Source organism: Thunnus thynnus, chromosome 2 (genome assembly GCF_963924715.1).
Source record: "Thunnus thynnus chromosome 2, fThuThy2.1, whole genome shotgun sequence".
In the NCBI taxonomy this organism is placed as follows: domain Eukaryota; kingdom Metazoa; phylum Chordata; class Actinopteri; order Scombriformes; family Scombridae; genus Thunnus; species Thunnus thynnus.
Window position 1 is genome coordinate 2,521,120 of NC_089518.1, and position 13,966 is coordinate 2,535,085.

At 38.3% G+C, this 13,966-nt stretch overlaps 2 protein-coding genes and 1 long non-coding RNA gene across 4 annotated transcripts; all 3 read left to right on the plus strand.

The window, feature by feature from the left end:
• Positions 1-334: 334 nt before the first annotated feature.
• Positions 335-4,003, plus strand: LOC137190079 (uncharacterized). 2 transcript variants are annotated; one of them, XM_067600070.1, is made up of 10 exons: positions 335-674; positions 1,386-1,494; positions 1,647-1,750; positions 1,837-2,109; positions 2,225-2,318; positions 2,530-2,597; positions 2,746-2,964; positions 3,140-3,277; positions 3,417-3,479; positions 3,643-4,003. In XM_067600070.1, exons 2-10 carry the CDS (start codon positions 1,386-1,388, stop codon positions 3,775-3,777), a joined length of 1,203 nt encoding a protein of 400 aa, XP_067456171.1. In that variant the 5' UTR covers positions 335-674; the 3' UTR covers positions 3,778-4,003. The 2 variants fall into 2 exon arrangements, with proteins under 2 accessions (XP_067456171.1, XP_067456170.1); XM_067600069.1 differs by having other exon boundaries at positions 340-674; positions 3,140-3,479; positions 3,643-3,725.
• Positions 4,004-4,021: 18 nt separating this feature from the next.
• Positions 4,022-4,644, plus strand: LOC137190120 (uncharacterized). The gene is made up of 3 exons (XR_010929963.1): positions 4,022-4,098; positions 4,294-4,374; positions 4,564-4,644. It is a non-coding gene; the product is annotated as an uncharacterized lncRNA (long non-coding RNA).
• A 200-nt stretch (positions 4,645-4,844) lies between these two features.
• Positions 4,845-12,715, plus strand: LOC137170957 (uncharacterized). The gene is given in 2 exon segments (XM_067574643.1): positions 4,845-10,337; positions 10,339-12,715. Coding segments are annotated over 2 exon segments (7,656 nt in total). The 5' UTR covers positions 4,845-4,973; the 3' UTR covers positions 12,631-12,715.
• Positions 12,716-13,966: the final 1,251 nt, after the last annotated feature.

A 13,966-nucleotide genomic window follows, 5' to 3' on the forward strand; every position in this document is an offset into this window, starting at 1 on the left:
GTTGAAGTCTGTGTTATTCTCTTCTTTATTCAGAGGAGCCCCCTTCCCCAACTATTATTAATAAGTTTAGTTTCATAGATTTCTACTATGTACCTGCTCTATATTTGGGTTTTATTGGTACACAGTCACTCCTCTGTTCAAAAATACAACATTTTATTCAGTTTTCTTTATAGCTTTATGATTATTTTCATAATATAGATTCCTCTGTAAAAAGTTATGTTATTGTTAATATATTTTTTTATATAACAAGGTCATGAAGGTCTCAACATATTACGTCTTGAATCATTAACACTCAGTTTATTTGTGAAGTACTGATTAAATGTAGGAGCTCATTACAATTCTTTTTAACGACATTGTGCACTGAAACACAAATACTTTTATTTTGACAACTTCCGCAATTGTAACCGGTATGTTTTTCTTCCAGCTGCTTTGCACAGACCTGTCGGCACTCCTGATTGGTTCATTTGAATTTTGAAAAACGCGCAGGTGAAGGTATAAATACAGGTCAGAATACGTTTGCCGCTTGTTGCTTTGTTTTCGGACATTGTGACAACTGGTGAGAGAGCGAAAGAGCGAACAAGCTAGCTTGTGAGCATTTCAGCGATTTCAGCAGCGATTTCAACAGCTTTGCATTGCATTCTTGGGATCTTCGGTGGACTTTTGGTGAACGCACTGTGAGTGAATTTAATGTTTTATTATAAGCGACAAAATGTAAAGGTAGTTTTGGCTCGTTATCCTTTTACCGTCATATGTATCATTAGCTCCTTAAACTGTTGCAGCTAAACTGTTTAAATGGTGTCATGTGAAAGTGGCGGCTGTAGTTGGCGGCATTCTTATATTTGTGGTGATATTTTCTAACATGAAGTCAAATATAGATTTAGGAACAGTGTTTTTTATGCTTTGAGTATAGCTATTGGAAACGTTTATCCTGTGAGTAACTTACATGTTGTTTTAACGGCTGTAGCTGTTTTCGAGCTATCCAAAATTTGAATTAGCAATATTACTTTCATTGTGAAATATACATTGTAAATGCACCTTGTTAAACAAGGTAGCAGCTAGCGTTATGGTTAACGCCATCCTGTCAACCAAATATAGCCACTCTTTCTTACAGCCTATGGTCTGTAAACTTATACACATGGTCGGAGTCCCTAATACTAGCAACATTAACCATCTTATTTTATCAGCAAAAATATATCTCTTGTGGCCGAAGTTGTTTTAATTAGTGTGTGTGTGTGTGTGTGTGATACACGGACAAGAATTTGTATAATTTTCGCACTACTGTACATAAATGTAAAGATGTATGAAAAATGTAATTGTATATTTATTGTGTGTTATAAGTGTTTTTGTAATGTCGTATTGAATCAATTGTGTCTGCATATTTTCAGATGCCTCGCGACAAGTCCTTTCGCCGTTCTCAGGCAGCCAGGCGGAGAATGGCGGAGCGCCGTCTTGTGGTTTTCGGACCTCAGCGGCCTTCCACTGGCACCTGTGCCCGTATGTATTCAACTGTTTTTTCAGTGCAACTTTTCCTTATATGTATATGCATTACATAGTTGTAGTATAATTGTAACGTATGTGTCCATGCATTTGTTTGTTCCAAATTTTTAATTGAACTTTTTGTGGGGTTGTTGTGTTTTTATAAACAGGTGAGGGCACAGGTTTTCGTCATAAGGTGAAGAAGTGGCCAATTTCTGCTTTGACTGGGCGCAGTCACAAATTGGTCATTCCACCTGAGGATCCTGACAAGAAGGTATTATTGGTTCAGAGTTTAATAAAAAACCTTTGATGTAAAGAGTTGTTATTGATTGTAATTGATTAAATTGTTTGTTGTTCCAGTTCGTTCTTGTCATTGGAGCCTCCCATCTACGGGCCATGGTAGATGGATTTGTGAAGATGCCAGAGGGACGCCTCTCCTTTGGCTTCATGTCGACCCCGGGGGCCTGTGCGTCTGAGTTGAGGACCGAGATGTTGCATGCTGCTGTACCTCGGACACCCGACGCAGTCTGTGTGATGGCCCCCAGCAACAACCTGACCGCCAGCAGGACGGTTGATGAGGCGGGAGCTGACTTTCGACAGTTCCTGCGCAGCGCGTGCAGTCTTTGGACAACGGTATGCTTTATAGTAGTAAATAGTCTTTGGTACTACGCATTATTTGATTGGGTTACCTGGTGAAAATTGTATACAATAATTTTCATCATTATGGAAATACTTTTGTTTTGTATAGGTCTTTGTCCAGGATTTCACACCTCGCCTGAATGCAGACCTGGGTATTCAGGAACTCATGCGGCAAGAGTTCCATCGTGTGGCAGCCAGCATGGGTAAGTTGAAAAGAAAGTTTTAGTGTTAGTTTTGATATGTATAACAGATGATTTCTTTTTGGCCTATCTGATTATAGGAATCAAAGAATTCATTCAGTTAATATGATATAAAGTGACAAATTAATATATGTAGATATTTCACTGTTTAGTGATGTGTGTGTGTGTGTGTGAGTTTTTTGTTTCAGTGTTGTTGTTTTTTTTTTTTTTTTAGGTATCAGATACTTTCCCACCGCTGAGCACTTCCCCTTGGATCGCCTGGACTTGTGGAGCAGAGATGGCGTAAGTAGAACAATATCTGATAAGATTGCCAATGAAAAACTTACTATACTCAAGTTTAGTTGATTTTTAAAGTGCAATTCATTGTAGATTCATACAGACATGAAAACTTCTGTTTTGTAAAATGTTATTTATTGCTTATATTTTGCAGGTCCACCTGAGTGATGCTGGCGGTATGGCGATCCTCTCTCAGCTGATCTGGATGTCTGCTTATCAGCTATTGGAGACACCACCACCTACGCCCCAGGTTCCTCTAAGGACTTCACCCCCTGGGAGAACCTTTGTACCAAAGGTGGTGGTGAAGGGAGAAGCACCTGTGCCGCGTCCGTCAAACCCTTTTGACTGGACAGTTGTCAGCAAGGGCAGGAAGGTGAGACATTGCATATTGTATGTGTGTTTTAGTTTTTGGAGTGGAAGATTTTTCCTGACTAGTGTAACAGTGTGCGGACAAAGTGATATCCATTTGTTGCTGTACCTGTGTGCATGTTTTGGCTTATTTTCAAGATACATTTGCAACAATGGTCTTGTTCTTTTGTTTTCCACAGGCAGATGAAACATCAGTCAAGTGTTTCATCCCGCTGAATCCCGTCCGTTTCAGCAGTGCCGTGTTGGATGCGATGGACAAAGCTGTCCCATCGCATCTCCCTAGCCCTGTGTGCACGGCTGTTCCACAAGGCAAACTGGTAATTTGCATTCAAATTGTATTTGTGAGGCCTTTTTATAAGTGTTTTGTCTTGACACAGAATGGGACTGTTATATTGTATGAATTTACTTATGCCCCAAATTTGTATTTGTATTTAAAATGTTTTTGTCTTACATTAGAAGCCAAATGTGGTCCGCCGGCAGAAAGCTGTTGCCTCAAAAAGGAAACGTGGACAGCAGCAGGTTGGTAACTTTTCTTTTTTTAAATGTTATATTTACATTTTTCTTTTGTATAGTTTGAGAAGATAGTAATGACATATTTACCTGTTTGTAATATTCAGGGAGTAATTGTGAAACAATGATAAAGTACATTTATACAGTTCTTTCAATTGTGTTTCCTTCCTAGGTTGTGGCTAAACCTGGCACCCAGCTCGTGTCTTGTGAGGCCTCACCTGGCTGTCCTGTGAAAGACGTTCTGTTGGTGGAGGTTTGTGTGAATGTATTTTACACTTCAGCATTATTTACAATCATGCAAGTCTAGTTTAAATTGGTAGCCTATAAGGTTGCATATAAAAAAACATGGATTAGTTATACGCATTGTATATCTGTAAAGTCGAAGCAAATTGTATAATACAGACCTAATGTTTATAAAGGATGTTTTGTTCTTGCACTAGAAGCCAGAAGATATTTTGTGTCACAGCAGACTTGCAAGGAAGTATTTTAGTAATGTGGTTCATTCATTTTGTTTAATTTTATTTTGTTTTTGCTTTTTGTGTTGTAGGAGGAGGCAACCCCCTGTTTTGTGGAGGTGTTTTCCCAGGATTCACCTACCATTGTCAAGACAGTGGTTGCAGGCGAGGAGGTAGGTGCTCTCACTAAAAATTTTCTGTTTCGTTCTGGTTTCTTGTAATGGAGTTAGTGAAGCTACTTTATTGTCACTGTTCATGTAGTATAAATGATAATTACAAGTTGATATTTTTTGTAGCATTAAAGCCCCATGTCTATGCAGTTTATACATTGTGTTTTTTCATGGGGTATTTTGTTTTTTGTGTTGTAGGAGGAGGCAACCCCTTGTGTTGTGGAGGTGTTTTCCCAGGATTCACCTACCAGTGTCAAGACAGTGGCTGCAGGCGAGGAGGTAGGTGCTCTGAATGAAAATTTTCTGTTTCGTTCTGTTTTCTTGTAATGGAGTTAGTGAAGCTACTTTATTGTCACTGTTCATGTAGTATAAATGATAATTACAAATTGATATTTTTTGTAGCATTGAAGCCCCATGTCTATGCAGTTTATACATTGTGTTTTTTCATGTGGTATTTTGTTTTTATAGGAGGAGGGAACCCCTTGTGTTGTGGAGGTGTTTTCCCATGATGCACCTACCAGTCCCATTCAATTGGTTGGAACAGAGGAGGTTTGTGCTCTTAGTCTGAATGTTTTTGAATCTAGTCATCAGCTATGCTATTGTTAGTGTAGTATATGCATGATTGAAAACAGTTTTGTTATTATTTGTAGTAGTAGTAGTTGCACTTTGGAAACGTAATATAGTCTAGATGAAATCAAGTGTAAACATGGAAATAGTAACCAGCCTTTTTTGTTGAACTCAATAAATACACCTAACTAGATGAAGACTAACTAAAGGTGTAATACAGTCTGTGATCGAGAGTGTTTTGTTTTGTCTATTTCTGATGAGGATGATGATGGGAGCGCACTGATCAAAATCTCCATTTATCTTTATTACAGATGCCGGACAAGGAGAGTCTTCATCATCAGCACTCATCAGGATCTGGTAAGGTGAAGAGCAAGGCTAGCCCTAGCTCCAGCGTATTATGGTCTTCTGTAGTAGCTGGTACTTCTAGCCATGTTCAACATAGTGTAACAGGTTCATATCATCAGGGTAGTAATCGCTTTAAATATGGGGGATTCCAATGTATGGCTGTTGGTTTGGTAAGTCTGGCAAAACATGCGGTTGACAGTGTTTTTGCATGGCAGGTAAAAGATCTAGACAGGGTCGTAGTTTTAGGTGATCAGTTGTACACGTCTTTGAGAGACAACAAGAAGATTAGTGGATCATCTAAATTCTTGTGTGTTCCTGATTTGCCAAAGCACTCAGTTATAGATGGACATAACTTTGAGTTTCGTTATGGTGACTATGTATCGGGTGATGTCAGTGTGGTTGATGGAGAGTTTATTCAGGCTGGCATATTCATGTCTCTACAAAATGGCTTGAAAAACATGTTTGAGAAATATGATACATGTTTGCTAACATTGTGTGGTACCACGTGTGCAGTCATTCGTCAAAACGGACGCTATGCGGTTGTTGATTCCCATGCGCGCAGTGCTGCTGGAATGCCAGATCCTAACGGTAATAGTGTTGTTGTATATTTTAGTTGTCTTAAAGAGGTGTACAGTTTCATATGCAATTTGTCTACATCTCTCACTCAAAATGACAGACCATATGAGATTGCTGGTGTTCGTGTCATTTGCGGGGGCAGTAAGTCTGAGTTGAGAACAACAAAGTGTACTGACACTGTCACGACTTGTGAAACTGCATCCATGGCTTTCGGTTCATCGCTGGTATGTGGTATTCCTTCAGGAAGTAAAGTTGACCGAGGTACGAAGCGTAAGATTACAGGGCAAACTTGTGCTGCTAAGAAAATGAAAAGGAATAATGTGGCTGTAGTGAATTCAGATGTTGTGTTTGTCAGTGATGTAACTTCGAAAAAGCTGTGGTTTGATCCCATTTGTAAAGATGTTGCGCAGGCTTTATGTACACAGTTTAATGTAGAGTTTGAGAAATATGATGCACCAATGCCTACAGAAGTTGGTCTGTTGGGAACGCCGTGTAAGAATGAGAAAATAGTGGCTGACGGTAACTGTTTCTTTAGAGCGATTTCCCAAGCTGTTAGTGGAACACAAAAGAACCATAGGAAAATTAGACTTGCTGTTGTGAAACAATTAGAGAGTAATGCTGCGGACTATAAAAGTATCTTGAGAAGTGAATATTCTTCAGTGGTAGAATACATTAAAAGTTCAAAAATGCGATATGTTGGCAGTTGGGCAACTGAGGTTGAAATACAGGCAGCAGCAGATTGTTTAGGAGTTAATATCTTTACTTATCATGATGATCGATGGCTAGAATATAGTTGCAAATATAGGTGTTTTTCAAAACAGGGGATCTACTTAGAAAATTGTAATGGTAACCATTATGAAAGTGTTGTTTGTGTTCATCAGCCTGAACTCCATAGTTGTTATGGTAGCTGCAAGTTGAACAGGTCTGAGTCCAAAGTGTACAATTTGAGACGGCAGAGTGCAGAGGAATGTTCATGGGTTAGCGCTGTGACAGAGAACACAAGTAAGAGCGATCAGAAAGTCCAGGAACAGAGTACAGCAACAAATAATGCTATTTCTAAGTATTTTATAAAGAAAAAGTATCTACAAATGAAAAAGAAATATCAGGAAATTGTGCAGCATAGGGAGAAACGTAAGGAAAAGATTAAAGTGAAATATCAGAAAAATGTGTTGCATAGGGAGAAAGTTAAGATAATGAGTATCGGGAAATATCAGAAAAATTTGTTGCATAGGGAGAAAGTTAAGATAATGAGTATCGGGAAATATCAGAAAAATGTGTTGCATAGGGAGAAAGTTAAGGAAATGAGTATCGGGAAATATCAGAAAAATTTGTTGCATAGGGAGAAAGTTAAGGAAATGAGTATCGGGAAATATCAGAAAAATTTGTTGCATAGGGAGAAAGTTAAGATAATGAGTATCGGGAAATATCAGAAAAATTTGTTGCATAGGGAGAAAGTTAAGATAATGAGTATCGGGAAATATCAGAAAAATTTGTTGCATAGGGAGAAAGTTAAGGAAATGAGTGTAAGCAAATATAGGAGAGATATGTTGCATAGGGAGAAAGTTAAGGAAATGAGTGTAAGCAAATATAGGAGAGATATGTTGCATAGGGAGAAAGTTAAGGAAATGAGTGTAAGCAAATATAGGAGAGATATGTTGCATAGACAAAGTGTAAAAGCCATGACTAAAGCGAGATATTATGGAAATGCTGACCATAAGAAGCGTGTTTTAGCAGCCAACAAAGTGAAGAGGCAACAATTGAAAGAAAAGGCGGAGCAGTTTGATTTTGTTATGGAGCAGTTTTTGGCTAAAGTAAAGGATGGGCCAGAGTTTGTGTGTTGCGTCTGTCATAGATTGTTGTTTAGACATCAGGTTTTGAATTGTAAGAGGGATTTTTATAACAAGAATGAAGCAGTAGCATCATTTGCAGATAAATGTATCACTGAAGTGTATTTACACAAATGTAATAAGGACTGTGAAAAGCCATGTCAGTTGTTGGATACAGCTAGAGGTTGTCTGTGGATTTGTTACACTTGTCATGGTAAGATTAATAAAGGTATAATGCCACCTGAATGTGCAATAAACAGTTTGAAAGTTGATCCCATTCCACCAGAGTTGGCATGTTTGAATAGTTTAGAGCAGCATTTGATTTCTTTACATATACCATTTATGAAAATGTTAGCGTTACCTAAGGGAGGACAGAATGGTGTACATGGACCAGTAACATGTGTTCCAGCAAATATTGTGCAGACTAGTAATGTTCTGCCTCGTTGTAATATGGAAGGATCTTTGTTGCGTGTAAAATTGAAACGCAAGTTAACGTATAAAGGGCATTATGAGTATCAGTTTGTTGATACTATGCATGTAAGGCAGGCATTGCAGTATTTAAAAAGGACAAATGTGCATTATAAAGATGTAGAGTTTAATGAAGCTTGGTTAAATGAGTTTTGTAGGGAAGAGGGTGATTTAGGGAAAGACACTGATGGTGATGTTGAAAGTGGTAAAGTTGATTGTGAAGATGAGCTTTTGCACGATAGACAACAACATTGTATGTTTCAGGATACGTGTCTCATGCCTGTGGATATTGGTCAGGAAATGCTGGATCAATATTTTGATGATATATTGAACCTTGCTCCAGCAGAAGGAAATAGTCCTGTAAAATTGCTTTCGGATCATGCAAACGAAGCCAAATGCTTTCCGGTGTTGTTTCCGCAGGGACTTAATACTTATCATGAAAGTAGAGCAAATCGTTTGACGTTGTCGCGATATTTTAATAACAGGATTCTACATGCGGATGGTAGGTTTGCACACAATGTGGAATATATCTTTTTTGCGCAGTACATGTCTGAGATTGAGCAGGTTGTTTCTAATGTATCCATAGCATTACGAAAAGGGAAAGGCTGTATGTCTCAAAACGTACCTGATAATAAGGTAAACGATATGTTAAAAAATGATGAATCTTTGAAAAAGTTGTTGGAGTTTGATGATGGGTATCGTTTCCTTAAACCGATTCGAGGTACCCCAGCTTTTTGGCAAGGAGCACAGCGTGATCTGCTTGCTTGTGTTCGTCAGCTCGGTGTTCCTACCTGGTTTTGTTCCTTTTCTTCTGCTGATATGCGCTGGACAAATCTTCTGGATAGTATTTTGAAGCAGGAAGGTAGAGTACAGACTGCTGCAGGTTTAGAGTGGGCAGACAGGTGTGATCTTTTACGCTGCAATCCTGTCACTGCGGCCAGGATGTTTGATTTCCGCTGGCATGTTTTTTTGAGAGAGGTACTTATGTCGCCATCACATCCGATTGGTAAAATTAAGGATTACTTTTATCGAGTGGAATTTCAGCAGCGCGGTTCACCCCATGTGCATTGTTTGTTTTGGATAGAGAATGCTCCATTGATTGATAAAAACACAGATGAAGAAGTAGTTGAATTTATTGATAAATATATAACATGTGAGTTGCCATCCCAAGATGAGACTTTATTGGAAACTGTCACTTCTGTGCAGCAGCATTCAAAACGACATTCAAAAACTTGTAAAAAGAAAAACACGGTTTGTCGTTTCAATTTTCCGAGGCCAGCATCCGCTCGAACGTTTATATGTCGCCGTAAAGATGATGAAGAGTGCAAAAAAGCATGCAGTTGTGAGACAGATAAATCTTCAACGTGTGTTAATCATAGTCAGAAAACTTCAAATGACATGAAGAAAAAACATGCAGCAGAGATAATGACAAAAATCAAGAATGCTCTTTCCAATGAGAAGAATAGTTTTGATAGTGTGGTACATTTATTCCAAAGTGTAGGGATTGATCAGGTCACTTTTGAGGCTGCATATACGTGTTTAGCTAGAAATACACATATTGTGTTAAAGAGGCAAGTTAATGAAGTCTGGATAAATCAGTATAGCAAACCACTATTAAAATGTTGGCAGGCAAATTTAGACTTGCAATTTGTTGTTGATGCGTATGCGTGCGTTGTTTATATTATCTCTTATATGTCTAAGGCAGAAAGAGAGATGGGATTGTTGTTAGGGAATGCACAGAGAGAAGCATCTAAGGAGGGAAATGTTAGTGCAAAGGAGGCATTGAAAAATCTAGGCAGTGTGTATTTGCATAACAGAGATGTGTGTGCTCAAGAAGCTGTATACAGATTGACAAATATGCATTTAAAGGAATGTTCGAGGAAAGTTGTATTTGTACCGACAGGGGACAATATAGTTAGAATGAGTTTGCCTTTGAGTGTGTTGAAACAAAAGGCAAGATCGCGCGCTTGTACCTCAGAAGATGTTTGGATGACTAGTTTTGTTGACCGTTATAAAAATAGGCCAAATGATAGTGTATTCAATGACATGTGTATGGCAACATTTGCATCTGAATATCGTGTTTTGAGTAAAAATGAAAAATCTCAGGCCAGCATTAAATTAAAGAATGATTGTGGTTTTATCACGAGAAGAACACAAACAGATCCTGCAGTTGTTCGTTACGCGCGCTTTTCTGAGACAAAAAATCCAGAATTGTTTTACCAAAGTATAATGCAGTTGTTCTTGCCGTATCGTGCAGATGTGCAGCTAAAACCTCCAAACTGTGAGACATTTGCACAGTTTTACGAAAATGGTCATGTGAGGTTTAGTGATGGGTCAAGACATCCTGTTAAGTCAGTTGTTGATTTGAATAGAAGTCATTTTGAAATTAAAGCAGATGAATTGGATGAAATCCAGAATACAATTGATAGAGATGGTGTATTAGAGGATGCGTGGTGTGAGATTGTGCCCAGAGCAAGAGTTGGAGCGTTTACAGTGTGACCAAGAACGAAAAGACAAACAACAGATAGTGGAAGAATATGAGGAAAATATTCCAGATTTAGCAGTAACTAGTCAACATGTTGCACATAGGGAAAAAAGAAAAAACATCATGTGTAGAAGTGAAGGTTTGGCTTTAATTAGATCTTTGAATGAGACACAGCTTGCTGTTTTTTATCAAATTCGACAATGGTGTTTAGAGAAAGTATTAGGGAAAAATCCAGATCCCTTCCATGTATTCATCACAGGTGGTGCAGGGACAGGAAAAAGTCATTTAATAAAAGCGATTCAATATGAGGCAATGAGGCTATTGTCAACGGTGTGTCGTCATCCAGACAATATTAGTGTGTTATTAACGGCTCCTACAGGGATTGCTGCATATAATTTGCATGCATCTACTATTCACCACACGTTTAGTATCGGAAAAGATGTTGGTTTACCCTACACACCTTTGGGTGAGGAAAAAGTTAATTCTTTGCGCGCTAAATATAGTGATCTTCAGATTTTGATAGTCGACGAAATATCAATGGTTGATCATAGGTTGTTGTCATACATTCACGGTAGGTTAAGACAGATTAAGCAAACCGGTGATTTCTCACCATTTGGAAATGTGAGTGTAGTTGCTGTTGGAGATTTTTTCCAGTTGCCTCCAGTAAAAGGGAAACCCCTATATGTAGATGATGTAGGTGTCAGCTTGTGGTCTAATCTGTTTAAGGTCGTTGAATTAAAACAAATCGTTAGGCAAAAAGATAACGTGTTCGCAGAGCTATTGAACAGGGTGAGAACTCGATCAAAAGGAACCCCAATGTTAAGCAGTGACATACAAATATTGAAACATTGTGAAACTGGTGAAGTCAGCTCAGCTTTACACATATTTCCTACAAATAAACAAGTAAATGAGCATAATTTGGCACAGCTGCTTAACATTTGTCCTGAATATGTCGAGATAGATGCTCAGGATTTTGTGAATAATAAGAAAACAGGCAAACTAGAATTGAAAAATGGACATCATGCGAAAACATATAACACATGTTTGACTGAACAGCTGTTGTTGGGTGAAAATGCGCGTGTAATGCTGTGTAAAAACGTGGATGTTACAGATGGTCTTGTTAATGGGGTTTGCGGTACTGTAACTCATATAGTTGGTGCAGATAAGGGTAAGTTTCCTCTCAAAGTGTATGTTAAGTTTGATGATGAGCATGTTGGCGCGCAGAGGAGGAAACAATCGACGAGTAGCTTAGTTTTCTTTGGTTCCACCGGTATTGAACCAGAGGAAGAAAAAGTTACTAACAAAGGTGGTATGCGACGACAGTTTCCGCTGAAACTTGCTTGGGCTTGTACGGTACATAAAGTACAAGGTATTACTGTAGATAGTGCTGTTGTTTCTCTTAAGAAAGTATTTTCTGCAGGCCAGGCATATGTAGCCCTAAGTCGTGTTAGAAGTTTGTCAGGTTTGGTGATTCAAGATTTTGAAGATAAAGCCATATATTGTAAGGATGGTATTCAGGATACAATTCAGAGTATGCCTCAATTCTTGAACCAAAATATAACTAGACACAAATTTAGTACAAGTAGTTTTACTGTATTTTTGATGAATGTGCAAAATTTGACACACCATGTATCTGATTTGGCATTATGTACACAGCAATTGCAGCTTAACTGTATTGCTGTTACAGAAACATGGCTACCTGCTGCTTCCTCATTTGAAGCTGTAAAGATTGATGGTTTTACTTTTCATGGTTGTCCACGAAGTTTATCTTACAATAGCAACAATCCAGCACTGATTGAACTTCAAGGACAACAGCATGGTGGAGTCGGCTTTTATAGTGCAGACAATTTGGAATATAATATTATCAAAGCAACAAATGTGAATTTGGAATGTTTTATTTATAACTATGTTACATGTAACATATTAATAGCTGTCATTTATCGACCACCATCTTATCCCATGTCTTTATTTAAAGAACATCTAGGCAAATTAGTTGATTGGCTAGATCCAAAAAGTAACACAATTGCAATCATGGGAGATTTTAATGAGGACATCTTGAAATCATCAACAATCTGCAAATTTCTAACAGACAAAGGGTACATTCAATATGTTACACAGCCCACAACAGAGAAGGGCACATTAATTGACCATGTGTATGTGAAAACATCACATTATGAAATTGAATCAGTAGTGTTGCCAACATATTTTAGTGATCATGAGGCGGTTGTTTGTTCTTTTAAATGTATATCTTCTGACATAGGACAGTAATACTTTACAACTGTTGTAGATGTATGTTTTTAGTGAGCATTATTTGGTGATTTTTAACTTTATGAGTTGTATGTTATTTAAGCTTATTTATGGCCAATCATGAAATATGAAATGAAACTGGTATTTTTAACCATTTTGTGTATTAGGTGTTGTAAAAATAAATGACAAGGGTTTCTTTTTCCTGCATTACAACAGCATTTATAAGTCTAACATGTATTGATAATATTTGATAATGCACAAATGACATTTGGTGAACAACTACAATATAATTGTCATTTTGACATAATATGAAATGCTGCCATATGCTGTGGGTAATGCAGGTTTTGCTTTTCCTTCTATGTAGTGTCAAAAAGCAAAAGGCACCGGTAATGGCTACTCCTGGTTTATACTGGGATGGGGTTCGATTCCCTGCGGTGCCCTGCTGATCAATTTGACATTTACATAAAAACATGTCCTCCAGCGCATGTCGAAGTGTTGCCCAGTCGAAGGTCTTTTGTCAGTGACTTGTAGATGTTTCCGGACTCAGGCTGTTTTCAGACAAATCAAGGAGAGAAACATCACTTCCTTTGTGCACTATTTTGCCTTCAGCTGGGACTGCTGCGTTGAAATGCTGTAGGGGGCGCTATCGAGCCAGTTTGCATCACTGAATGAATATTTTAAAGTAGACATGCTCAGGCCTGGATTGATATCAAACCTGTGAAGTTTGAGGTAGATCCAACCGTGTACACTCAAGTTATATCAGTTTCCTCTGTCATGGCGAAACATCAAAAGTCAACGCCACGCCACGGCCAAACCATCATGATCATACACTAGTCTAGATGACACACACTGATTTTGAAGTCCTTACGATGGATTCTGTAGGAGGAGTTCTTTAAAATACAAGGTATGCGAAATGGCCAAAAAAAGGCGAAAATTTACCAGTTTTTCAAGATGGCCGACTTCCTGTTCAACTTACAATAAGGCGTCAACAGACTTTTTTGTGCGTCTTGACATTATACATGTGCCCTGTGAATTTCATCTTTCTACGTTAATCTGGAAGGCGGGGCTGCAATTTTGAAATTTTAAAGGGGGCGCTGTTGAGCCATTTTGCCACACCCATTCAAAGCGACCACATAGGATTTGAGCTGACATCACTCTAGACATGTGTGTCAAGTTTCATGACTGTAGAGCAATCCCTTCTCCCTGAAAAACAGTATCATATTTCATGGCGAAGGATGTGTCGCCATGGTAACAGCATTCAGTTTTGGGTCATGAGCTGCCAAATGTAGCATCACCAAGGTCTTGTTTATTAGCTGACTTAATTTCAGGTGCATCAGCCAAATTTCCTAGGAGTAAT

Excerpts from the sequence above, each read along its gene's own strand:
- LOC137190079 (XM_067600069.1), top strand. The coding sequence starts at position 1,386 with ATGCCTCGCGACAAGTCCTTTCGCCGTTCTCAGGCAGCCAGGCGGAGA. Across the intron at positions 1,495-1,646 it reads TTCCACTGGCACCTGTGCCC|GTGAGGGCACAGGTTTTCGT; the intron begins GTATGTATTCAA and ends TTTTATAAACAG. Across the intron at positions 2,965-3,139 it reads TTGTCAGCAAGGGCAGGAAG|GCAGATGAAACATCAGTCAA; the intron begins GTGAGACATTGC and ends TGTTTTCCACAG.